The sequence below is a fragment of the Lotus japonicus genome, chromosome 2 (genome assembly GCF_012489685.1).
Source record: "Lotus japonicus ecotype B-129 chromosome 2, LjGifu_v1.2".
Classification (NCBI taxonomy): Eukaryota; Viridiplantae; Streptophyta; class Magnoliopsida; order Fabales; family Fabaceae; genus Lotus; species Lotus japonicus.
In genome coordinates this window covers 95,047,401-95,059,302 of record NC_080042.1, presented here as the reverse complement: position 1 = coordinate 95,059,302, position 11,902 = coordinate 95,047,401, and the positions used below count along the sequence as shown (strand labels likewise).

The 11,902-nt window shown below is 36.7% G+C and overlaps 3 protein-coding genes across 3 annotated transcripts; 2 read left to right on the top strand and 1 right to left on the bottom strand.

Moving 5' to 3' along the window:
- The first annotated feature begins 969 nt into the window (after nucleotides 1–969).
- LOC130741408 (auxin-responsive protein SAUR21-like) lies at nucleotides 970–1,855 on the top strand. The gene has a single exon (XM_057594303.1). It carries the CDS (start codon nucleotides 1,028–1,030, stop codon nucleotides 1,331–1,333), a length of 306 nt encoding a protein of 101 aa, XP_057450286.1. The 5' UTR covers nucleotides 970–1,027; the 3' UTR covers nucleotides 1,334–1,855.
- Nucleotides 1,856–2,314: 459 nt separating this feature from the next.
- Nucleotides 2,315–9,942, bottom strand: LOC130741407 (ARM REPEAT PROTEIN INTERACTING WITH ABF2-like). The gene is made up of 19 exons (XM_057594300.1): nucleotides 9,642–9,942; nucleotides 9,418–9,575; nucleotides 8,915–9,087; nucleotides 8,709–8,829; nucleotides 8,544–8,618; nucleotides 8,338–8,432; nucleotides 8,083–8,158; nucleotides 7,661–7,768; nucleotides 6,384–6,512; nucleotides 6,212–6,280; nucleotides 5,957–6,016; nucleotides 5,641–5,764; nucleotides 5,376–5,515; nucleotides 4,744–4,807; nucleotides 4,543–4,622; nucleotides 4,168–4,232; nucleotides 3,961–4,078; nucleotides 3,736–3,860; nucleotides 2,315–3,019 (listed from the first exon to the last, which is right to left on the bottom strand). Exons 1-19 carry the CDS (start codon nucleotides 9,862–9,864, stop codon nucleotides 2,908–2,910), a joined length of 2,115 nt encoding a protein of 704 aa, XP_057450283.1. The 5' UTR covers nucleotides 9,865–9,942; the 3' UTR covers nucleotides 2,315–2,907.
- A 1,177-nt stretch (nucleotides 9,943–11,119) lies between these two features.
- On the top strand, nucleotides 11,120–11,677 carry LOC130737341 (uncharacterized). Its single transcript, XM_057589087.1, has one exon. It carries the CDS (start codon nucleotides 11,120–11,122, stop codon nucleotides 11,675–11,677), a length of 558 nt encoding a protein of 185 aa, XP_057445070.1.
- Nucleotides 11,678–11,902: the final 225 nt, after the last annotated feature.

Sequence of the window (11,902 nt, the reverse complement as noted above, 5' to 3'; positions counted from 1 at the left end):
AGATACAGCATGGGCAGCCGTGAAATAGGGCTTGGGAAGAAAGCAAGAATTGCAAGTCAGGGCTCAAGAACATGCCAACAAGCAGAGCAAAAACGCCCACGCTGAAAAAAGCTTTTCGAGGGAAAGAGAACAAGAACAGATAAAATTAATCAGAGAATTTCATTTCAAACTCTGTACAACAGAAAACTTTCTCTTCAAAATTCAAATCATAGAAGCAGAGAAAATTAGAGGGAATCAGAATTGCAAGTCACCACCATTTTTTAGTTTAAATGTCAGTGTAAAGTGTAAACCAAGTAATTCTTTCATTTGTATACAATGTGATGAAATATTAATAGAGAGTCAAATATTTGATAAAGGACTCATTTTTAAAAATAACAAACCGGATGAAGAAAAATGTTAGTGTGAGAGATAAAAAAACTGTATTTAGGTCTGAACTAGATTACTACAATCTATTGTTAGTCGTCATGGTCCCTAAATTTTGACAATTCCAATTTCTTAAACTCTAACTCGTGTATAAATTTAAATTAGAAGAAATTTGATGAAATACAGATTTAATTAAGACTGGACTGTAAGGCAATCACACATGTCCTTTTATTACAGCGCATAAACCATGGAAGAATTATACCCAGAAACTTTATTACAAAAACGATTTTACAGTTTGAATGATACCCTCCTCTTTAATATCTCAAGTGCCTCACAATTGACCAGACACTTGGCTATCTATGCTTGTAATATTCATTTCATAAGACATACAGGTGTTCCAGAAAATGGTCAGCCTCTACATTTAATAAGCAGTGGAAGTGGAAGTCAACAACACGTTTTTGCCTCGAAGTTGGACTGGCCAAACTACACACCATGTGCTCTTGAATGCTCATGTCTCACTAATAATTCATGCCTAATTCTACCACTGATTCATCCTCAATCTTCCATCTATAAATACACAACATATCCTACATATTCTTCACCCATCTCATTTGTGAAAAACTAGAACCTCTTCCAAACTAAGTTTCTAACCAACACTACTGTGATGGCTATTCGTTTGTCTAGTGCATTGAGTGCTAAACGCATTCTCCGCGGATCCAGTCTTTTTACAAATCAAGCTGCTGCTAGTACATCACTGGATGTGCCTAAAGGGTACTTTGCTGTGTATGTAGGAGAGAGTGAAAAGAAGAGATTTGTGATTCCAGTGTCATTGTTGATTCAACCCTCATTTCAAGAACTGCTAAGTATAGCAGAGGAAGAATTCGGCTTCAGTCATCCAATGGGTGGCCTCATAATTCCCTGCACAGAAGACATTTTTGTTGAAGTCACCTCAGGCCTACACAGACTATGATATGTTAAGCAGCTAAAAGTTAATACAAATACAAAGTTTAAGTTTTTTTCTTTTTAGGTTTTAGCCTCAACATGGAAAAGATTATACAAAGAAAAATGACACTAATACAAGACTATACTCTATATATTGTTTCTAGTTTTTTACTCTCTTGTTTTGGTTCTTTCAATGTGAACTCGAAGCCTGTGTTGTAGATGAGTCCCACATTGAAATGTTATAAACTATTGTCTTGGTTTATAAATCCCCACTCAGTGGAATTGGACATCTCGCCGGGGCGTGTGGAGTTGGGCAACAACACGTGGTGCATCAAACCCTAATCCCACCTCGTTCAGAGGTTTAAGATTAGTAGCTGGGTCTTTCTCCGGAGTTTCCCCACGTTGTCAAAAAAAGAAACTCCGATGCCTTCCACGTGTGAGTCCAACAGTGGAATCTGGAGGGGGCTTTGCAGGTATGGGTTGCCCACATCACTTAGTATCATGTGTCGCGATCCATGGTTTCCTCGCTTCCTCCCCCACGCCCCACTTTTTTTATCAAATTAATTTGAGAGTGATCTTGACAATGCTATGAAAATGAGGATCATGCTTATCATATGTTCAATATGGAAAATGATCAAGCCAAAAGACTATTCAAAGTCATGTTTGATTTTCTTCGCGAGTGAAAGCATGCATGTTATTGTGCTGCTACTTGAGTTTGCCAAGGCTCCCTTGAAGATAGCTTGTTTGACATTTAGTGAATCCGAATAATAAAACATGTTTGTGTTTTGTTCAAGTTAATAAAATCTATCGTCTTATATCCTCCCATTTTGCTCTCATAAATCTTGCTTGTTAGAGTGAAATCATAGCTATGTTTCCTTTTCATGTCCTCTCAATAAGGTGTAAAAATCGAAGCAATGAAAACACTTTCATGTCCTGTCAATAAGGTGTAAAAATTGAAGCAATGAAAACACCAGATGGATCTGACCATGCTACAAAAAGGATCTGATCATGCTACAAAAAATATCCTTCATTCATTTCACTTAATTGTATAAATCCATACAAACAATCATTGACAAATATCTAACTAACTCTTTTACATCACATGCTATAAGAACCTTTAGAAAATACATGCAGAATTATGTTAAATCCTCCACAAAGCAGACTTGGGCCACTCACGTGCTGGTCTTATGCTCTCAATTTGGGCTGGCCCATCATACAGCTGACTTGGGCTTATAACTAGTTACCCACCCATCAGCACAATTTTGTTGCAGAGGACTATCGAATTGCCATATGTACCTGAAGTGTTTGGGTAACCTATAATCATACTAGGCAAAATCAATTGACAAAGAGCACTAACTATCAAGTCATAAACATCACAATATTGCATGAGAAAAAACAATGTTCGTGAAGTCATATATGCTACATCAATCACAATAACGTTGCAGCCATAAGGGTACAGCATCAGAAAAACGTACATGACCTGGTGTTAGTTATTTCTTTCAAGTTTCAGCTTTGCAGTATTCAATCCAGGAGACCTCCTTCTCAGGATCAAAATAAAGGAAGGACATCTATCACATTATGTACATTGAGATCGGTTAGGTTTCAATAATAAAATGGCTGATCCTGCGCCTGGATGTTGGGATTGGCCTTTGTAAGCGCTTTAACAAAGTAATTGCGGATCTCGGGTATTATAAGCTGAATCAGATGAGAGTGTCTGCAAAATAGTTGGTGCAAAAGAAACTTAAGAAGCTTGAGAATTAAGATAAAATGAATGAAATATTAAAAAACGTGTATTTCAATCAACATATTCATGAATTAAGTATATGGACTTTGCACATTTTCATGATCAATTGATCATATATAAAAAATAAAAATCAAAGCCTTTATTTCTCATCTTAAAACTATAAAAAAAAAACAAGCGAAATATATGTTATCTAGTTGCCACTAAATCATTAAAATGAAAAAAAGGATCATGGGAACCAAGTTTACTACTTTCTTCAAATGTATGCGAAAACCATACACACATCCCCATCCCAAATGCCACCTGAGAAACCTTTACTCATCCACCCCCTCAATATGTGAAATAGTTCATGATGCTGAAGAGCTAGTGCTTATTTATTACTAGATAATAGTATGCATAATTTTTATTTAGACCTCCATGAGATAATGTCATTGTTTAAGCAGTGAACAAAAACTTAAAATATTTGAATTCCTTTTAGGCCAGCACATGGTTTACTAAAATTACAAAGAACATAAAGAAAGTGAGTAAAAAAAAGCAAGTGCGACTAGCCTACAGTTTACCCAAGATTCTTTACATATTCTATTTAAGATTGCGTATTAATTTGTTTATAATAAAAATCCAATATATGTTACAGAGGAAAAGAAACATCTACAAGAAGCAAATACAAAATTGGGGGAGTAAGATCATACCCTGGCCTTGCACTCAATTTATCAAAGTGCTCCAAGATATAAAGGATGCATGTTTTCCTCAACGATATAGCATGAAAAGCTTCAGAAAGTTCATACATACTTGACACATTCTCCAGCGATATATCCTGCGACGAAAAACATCAAATAATGAGGAATCCACCTTCATGTGTAAAACTAGTGCAGGTTTAATAGTGTTGTGCAACAAAACCACATCTTTTAGCTAACCTGTCCAATTGTGTATTCGCAGAGTCTCTTAAGCCCTTCTAAAAGATATTGATCAGCTGCTCGGAGGAGATCTTGGGCAATATCAAGGGTGACATCAACTGATCCAGTATATATAAATCTGGACAAAGATGAAACAATGAGATTTAAGTTGTCCACATATCATTACTAGCTATCAATTTACAACTTTTGTAAGGGGCGTCATCAGACCTCATCATCAGCTCAAAAACCTCCCATCTAATATTTGGAATCTCTATGTCCCGTGCATCCTTTTCCTGTCATACAACAAATGAATTGTATATCAGACATAGATTTTTAACTTAGAATAAAATAAGAAATAAACTTCTAATTTGATGTTTCAATTCACCGTTTATTCAATAATCAAATTTCCAATTAAAGTTTTCACGAGGTAGAGAAAGCATTTTAAAACCAAAATAATTGGTAATAAATAATGCTTCTCATGTAATCAGGAGGGGTCAACAATAGATCTTTCTTCGTTTGGCCAATACTCAACTAATAACAAAGAGAATACTGGTGGAGAGGGAGGAGAATGTGATTCACTGGGGGAGAACAATATATACCCACCCTATAACCACCATCAAACATTGCATGAAATGCATCTGAAGATGCGAGAAGGCAAATTCTGTGAGCATAAAACCGTTTGCCTGCAGCAAAGTATGAAGATACCTGGTTATCTACCAATATCAACTGAAGCTACAGCACTTCATTTCAATTATTTTCCAAGCAACATTTACGAGAAAAACAATATGGATGAAAAGCACCAACCTTCGACCAAAAATGTAACATCAGACAACGTAGCATTGTTTACATACTGCTCTCCCAAATAGACCTGCGAGAAGACGAGTCTAGGATGAAAGATATTCCAACTCTGAACAACACCTTATCCAGAATTATTTAGACAAGACAGCTGGCTTCTTATGCAAGTAGCAGACGTATAATATGGAAGACATTGATCGTATTAACTATTGATTATTCAGTGAGCAGATGCCAATTAATTAAAGGGCCATATGGCATATATTTATAACTACACATAATCACACAGATATTCAAACCAACTTTAAACACCAAGAGATATCAAAACATGCCAAACCCAATATTATGTGCATAACTGGGGGAAAAGTCTGCATTGTTCCACACACTACTATATGGGCTAAGAGATAGGATGCAAATAAGTAAACAGCCTCATAGTCACAGCTAATACTTTTGGCTTTTGAAGCATGAGTTTTCCTATATCATCAAGAATAAGACATGAAAAGAAATTTGTGAACAAGAAACACCAATGTACAGGTAAAGCATTGAGATCTTTGGGGGAGGGGGGGGACTCCTAGTGCCTAGAGGTGAGCTTATGATAATGAAGACTGAGGGCATGTCACATGTCAAGCTTTATATAAGCCTACCTGGGGTGTTGGAGAAGGGGGGGCGGCATCTATGGGAGACAAAGTCATAGCTTTGTTGGCCAACTTGCATAAAGCCACAGCCCCATCAAGTTTCGGCTTAGGGCTGGATGAGCCAAGAAGCCCAATAAGTAACTCCAAACCTGCATGGGTAGATGCTCAGCTTCGAATAGAATAGAACAAGCAATAAAGCACCCACAAAACCGATATTATAAGCTAGAAATAAGATACATCACATTTACGCAAAAGATTTGACTAAGATGCCTACCGTGGTGATCAATAAATATTTTTCTCTGATCATTTGCAGAACAAAGATGAGCAAGTGCCAAAGCAACTCGTCTTTGAAAAGCCTTTTCCGAAACTCGCATAAGATATAATAAATGGTTCAGTGCCTACAAAGAGAAATCAACAGATTACAAATTTTATCATCATATAAAACTCAACTTGGTAGATGAGGCTTGGTAGTTGTTGTTGTATAGAACTTATGGAACTGAAAATTGATAGAGTTATAGCATCCTTGTCATTTTCATGTCAATTTCAGTAATAAAGCATATAGAAACAAATCAATCTGAAGTTGTGCTTACACGGCCATGAATTTTCTCTTCTAATCTTTTCAATGTCTTTGCAACACAATCTTTAGTTGCCTGAAATAGAAACCAATTCCAATCCAAAAAAATTCCTATCAGTGTGTCGAGAAGACTAATTTTTCCAATTCATGAAGATAAAATTCGCAGTCATCTGAAGCATTGAATTCCTATTGATATAGGAAACAAAGTGCCTAGAGGCAGAAAAATCCTGAAACCAGAGCTACTTCCAAGGTACGATAGAGTTAAACTTACTTGAACAATAAACTCTCCATCCAGCAATCTCTGAATTCCACCTACCCTAATAAAATCGGACACATTATCCTATGTGACAAAGTAAAACAACAACAAAAAAAAGTTAATTAACTTTGGTTTTCAGTAAATAATGGTAGAAGATCTTCAATAGAATTCTTACAGTTTAGCTTACCTCATTATCTGCAAGGCCATAAAGAGCAAAAGCAGCATTATGTTGCAGAGACCCATTTTTTGAGTCAAGAAGCTTCAGTAATGGCACTAAACCACCACTGTGTGCAATACCAGCTTGGTTATGTGTGTCCTGAAAATTATAATTAAATATTTTCATGCCAAAGGAATTACTCATGGTGCTAAAAGGAACGTGCAATTCAACTTACACGTGAAACTTGGTTATGTGTGTCCTGAAATTTATAATTAAATATTTTCATGCCAGAGGAATTACTCATGGTGCTAAAAGGAACGTGCAATTTAACTTACACGTGAAACTTGGATTTAAAAGGCTGTAATATGTTAAATTAGTAAGTAAGATAAGATGACTTCGACGCTCAAAGATAAGCTCACTAAATATAATTTCTAACACATGTTAGTTAGTATCGGTTGTATCGTGCGATACGCCTCCTGATTCGATTTGGTTTGCCGCATGTATGTATCGATCTGAGTCTGAATGCACCCTGAATAGCATGTATCGTATGAGACTTGGCTCTTATGAATCACTACTTCCTCACCCTTTAAGGTTTATTTTTTTTTCAATTTTCTTTTCAAAAGTCTTCAACTCCTAATGACCAAAGTTAAAAAATACTATAAACAATACTCTAATTTGGTCCAACCTCAACCTTCTCATGTGCACCACTTTCTTCCTTGCAAACAGGGACTGATTTGTTTTTCTATCACCGCTTGGTCTCCCACCCATGTTCTTTAACACCATTTCCCCCCGCCCCTGTCACCAATTGGTTAACCTAGTACCCCGCCCTTTGTTCTTCAGCACCACTCAGTCCCCCCTTATTCACGTGCTCTATTCTTGCATTTGTTTTTGAGGGGTTAAGTGTTTACCACTTGAACTTCGTGCAACCACTAACTATTTTTCTTCTTATTTTTTTTTTTGGCTTGGATATTTGATTATTTTGAAGTATTTATATGATATATCAGTTTGTTATTCAATTTATGACTTAAATTTTTTGTATCTGCATCTTATGATACATTAAACGATATGATTAATGATTCAAAAATTAGGGTCTTCCGATACACAATACGAATCACAATTCGATAACTATGGTCTAACACAAAGATGGAAATCTTTAGAGTATATATATGTTATGGATTCAAAAACTACGTTAGAAAGAGGAAAAAGACCAACAAATATTTTTCATAGATATAATGATAATTTTACCTACTCAACTTACACACGTGAATTATAAGTTATAACATGGAAAAGACAAGGAAAACAGTTACCTGAGCCAATCTTCCCAATGCAAAGGCAGACATTTCTCTGAGCTGAACATCAGGGGACTGAAGCATCTCTATCAAAGGTCGTACAGCACCTCTCTGTACAATGTGAATCTACAAAAACCAAATGAGAGAACGTGAGAATTAAAAATGGTGCCGCACAATACGTGAAGCATCGACCCAGTAGCTAACACCTACCTATAAAGAATTAAATAGCACAAAGAACCCAGCCTTTTAAGATGCAGTTATAAAATAATTGCTCCAAACTAAAGTTCAGGCGTCTATTGTTGCCTTTTCCCACCCCTCTTCCACATCTAATCATTAAGTATAGGCAAGAGGTGTCAAGGTCGTTTCCCTCTCTACCTCCCACTCCCGTACCCTTGAGACAAGTCACAAAGATGTAATTAGAAACTAAAGTTTGTGCTTACCTTGCAGTCTGAATCAGTTGCTGCAAACTGTCCAAGTAATAAGGCTGCTTCCCTCTGACTTTCAGAGCAACAGGAGCTGTTAGATAAAACATCATCACCATAGGTTAATAGATATATATCCTTTTCAGCAGTATATGTGTTGCCAAGAAAAATAGGAACTTCAGAGATATTATAACACCATTACAAATTGAGGGCAGGGTTTGGAAAGGGGTAAAGAGATCACTGTGGTTTTCCAGGTCTAAGCTGAGATTATACCTAAGCAATCCAATAACAGGTTGTAAGGCTCCAGCAAGAAGAACTTCTTTTTTTATATTAGGGGAAGAGTGGACCAGATTTCCAATCACACCAACCTGTGGTACAAAAAAAAAAACATTGATGTCCCCGGTAAGATAAGTGTAAAGACCAAACTCAACAATATTGCAACATTAAGCAGGTATAAATTAGGGTTACAAAAGCAATACCGCTTCATAATGAATAGCAGCATCTTCCGAACGGAGCATTAGAATCAGAGTCGGAAGCGCATTGCATTCAACAATCTGACAAGTCAAGATGTTATATGACTTACTCATATCATATGGAAATGGAAGTCAATATATATATCAAACTTTCAGCAAAAGACCACGTACTTGGTTTTTATTTTCATCATTTTTAAAGGCCAGAGTTCTCAATGCACCAGCAGCTGCTCTTTGCACCTTTATATCGGCAAATTCAAGCAAATGAACAAGAGGTGGAATCCCACCTTCCATCCTACAAATTAACTCCAGATAATCACAAGTTCGTAACAATTCAGACTAAATGTATGTATTACGTGGAAGTCCTTGAAGAAGCAAACCTGACTCGGGTTTTAACACTGCTGTTCTCATGAGCAAGATTCGTAATGGCATCTGCAGCCCTACGAATTAGACTAGCAATGGCCCGAGACGTTAAGCCATCATTATGCCTCTCCAAAAGATCAACAAGATGCTTCAAGGCACCATTGTCAACGATGAGCTGTTGATGTTCTGGCTGTAGAAGGCATTTGGAAACAAAAAAAGCTAGATCAGGTTCGGAATTACATGACAAATTAGACCTCCCCCTGGCATTATCTTTGAAGCTTCCAAAATCGTTCACATCATTTAGCCAAAATAAACTAAGCACACGATTTTATTTTGAAAAAGGGAATAAATAGCATTTGAAACAAAGCTAGTAAGCTTAATCTGAGTTTGGAGAATGATATCAAACATGAGTACTATAGAGTTGAGCAAATTGGAGAATTGGAAGCATAAACAAGTTCAGGTGTAATGATTCCTAAGAAATACTAATAGTCACAACGAGAAAGCAGAAAAGTGAAGTTACCTTAACGGCAAGAAGACCGAGTGCGAACGCACTCCCTTTCTCAACCTCGTGTTGAAACGGCATGATGATGCGGTCATTTTCCGGTAAAGGAGGCGGTTGAAGATGCTTAACCAAAGCCGGAACGGCGCCTCCTTCAACGATGACATTGACAACTTCCTCTGCAAAACGAATGAATGAATCAGCGCAATTGAACGATGGAATGAAGGAAAGGAATAAATGAATACCGTTTTTAGCAAGATCGGCGAGGGCGTGAGTGGCGCGCTTAGCAGCAGCTCGATCGGAATCATTGGAGGAGAAAGTGGAGTGGAGAATTGAAACGTGATCCAAGACGTCGGAGAATAGGGTGGGAGAAACGTAGATCTGACGGTGTTCGAGCTTCCTCTTCTGGCCTTTCTTCTCCCTCTCCGCCTCCGGGAGGCACTGATCTTGCCGACCCTCAAGTTCCATCCACACTTGAATTGAATGAGAAGGAATGGGGCCGGGGTGAGAGAGAAAGAAGGGTCAGATTTGGAGTTTGAATACGAGTGCAGCTCAAGAGGGGTATTTCAGGGATTCATGCAATACAATTACAAACAACTACTTTTTCTTTTCTTTTCTCATTTTTATTTTTATTAACAGCAGCGGCTGCGGCTGCGGCTGCGGCTGCGGCTGCGGCGCGCACACTTTTGTACTTATGGAGGTAAGGTTAGTGTACGCGTGCTCCTGTTAGTTAGTTCTTTTTTTGTTTTTGTACAAAACTACATATTCCATTGTGGGCCTGCTTGAAGATCATCATGCACGTTTCGTTTGGTTCAGTTCTTTTATTAAATTTGTTGTACAAAAATGAGTATATTTGATTCCACTAATCTAATCCAAGTGCATCCATAATGCTGTAGCATGTGCTCATCTATCACATTGTTGTTACTACTTACTAGTAGTAGTATTTATTGATCATCGTGGCAACAACTAAGGGTTTTTTTAATTGATTAATTAGTACTACTTAATTGTAAGGAAGGGAGCTCTGATTATGATTGGAAAAATAAATCCAATGGTTGAAGAATTAAAATCAAACTCACTTGTAAAACCAGTGATTAATTTGACAATTAATCCAAAATAGAAAATGGGCAAACCAAATAAATCTAGTAAGTGAGATTGTTTTTAAGAATAACATAAAGGATATATTTTTTTGTCTAAAACAGAAAAGAAAAAAAAAAGTGTTAAATGCTACACTTAAATTATTGTCCAAATTATCCAAGGTTAATATTGAGTATTTGGTGGCCCAATAATTTTATTGGCCAATTAAGCTAGTTAACTAACTATACACAAAATAAATGTAAACAACCCCTAATAAAATAGGAGTATCTTAGCAATTGATGAGATTTGTCTTGTCTCTAAAGTGCATGCCTTGTTCATGAGTTAGGTTCTCTGTTAATTACAAACTTTATGTATGCATTGGCAAAAACAAGAGCCGGACTATGAAAGCCAAATGCAACCAACTGTCTAATTCATTGTTTTTATCCCCAATCAATCAATTAAATATCAGTCAAAATCACACACACGTTAATTTAAACCTTTCCTTATATAATGTGAGAGTTAATTACTTCTAGATCACCCCTGGCTATACCATATAAGTACTAGCTAGATACTAGATAGTTTAGCAAATTCTATATTTACCCCATTTGTGAAAGACTGAAAGTCATCAATTTTCATGTCTTGTGGCGGCATGAAGTGTTCCAGAGGCCTCAAAATCTGCTGTGGTGTAACTGTCATTGTTGTAATTGCGTTATTAGTGACACTGGTTATCTTAATCCTCACTGTCTTCAAGCCTAAAGACCCCAAAATTGAGATGGGCTCAGTTGACCTTGAAAGGTTAACATTAATTCTCCCAACTTTAGAGGTAGACGGAGCATTAGGCACGGTGGTCACGGTTAAAAATCCTAATTATGGAGGCTTTAGTTACCAGAACAGTACAGCTTATCTTTATTATCGTGGGAATCTTGTGGCTGAAGCTCCAATTCATGAGGACACCATTCCATCTCGTGGGGACCTTAACATCACAACATCTTTGAATTTCTTTGTTAATAACACAAAATTTCCTGATTTAGCGGCTGATTATTTTGGTGGCCTTATGAATTTTACATCAACAACTACCTTACTTGGTAAAGTCAAGGTACTTAATCTCTTCAAGATCAAGGCCACTAGTTACTCCACCTGTGATCTCTTTGTGTTCACACATGACGGTATCGTTAATTCTACCTGCAATGTAAAAATCAAATTCTGATTTATTTATTTATGGACAATTGCTATTATTGTCACCCATTTAATTTATTTACCTAGCTATCATTCATTTAGGCATGAAATTTCTGGCTTTTAATCCGATCATTTGATTGATCCTATTTAAATTGAAAACATGACATTGAATGCGTTGATCAATTTACATAAAATTATTATAGTGTAAGCAAATGTTACATTATCGTCACGAGTTTGACGTAGTGGTTAGCTCATT

Bases quoted from the DNA above. Each gene is read 5' to 3' on its own strand.
- LOC130741408 (XM_057594303.1), top strand. From the start codon at position 1,028: ATGGCTATTCGTTTGTCTAGTGCATTGAGTGCTAAACGCATTCTCCGC.
- LOC130741407 (XM_057594300.1), bottom strand. From the start codon at position 9,864: ATGGAACTTGAGGGTCGGCAAGATCAGTGCCTCCCGGAGGCGGAGAGG. The intron at 7,769-8,082 runs GTAAGCACAAAC...TGGTTTTTGTAG, and splicing joins CAACTGATTCAGACTGCAAG to ATTCACATTGTACAGAGAGG. The intron at 4,233-4,542 runs GTGGGTATATAT...GTTGTATGACAG, and splicing joins TGTTTGATGGTGGTTATAGG to GAAAAGGATGCACGGGACAT.
- LOC130737341 (XM_057589087.1), top strand. From the start codon at position 11,120: ATGAAGTGTTCCAGAGGCCTCAAAATCTGCTGTGGTGTAACTGTCATT.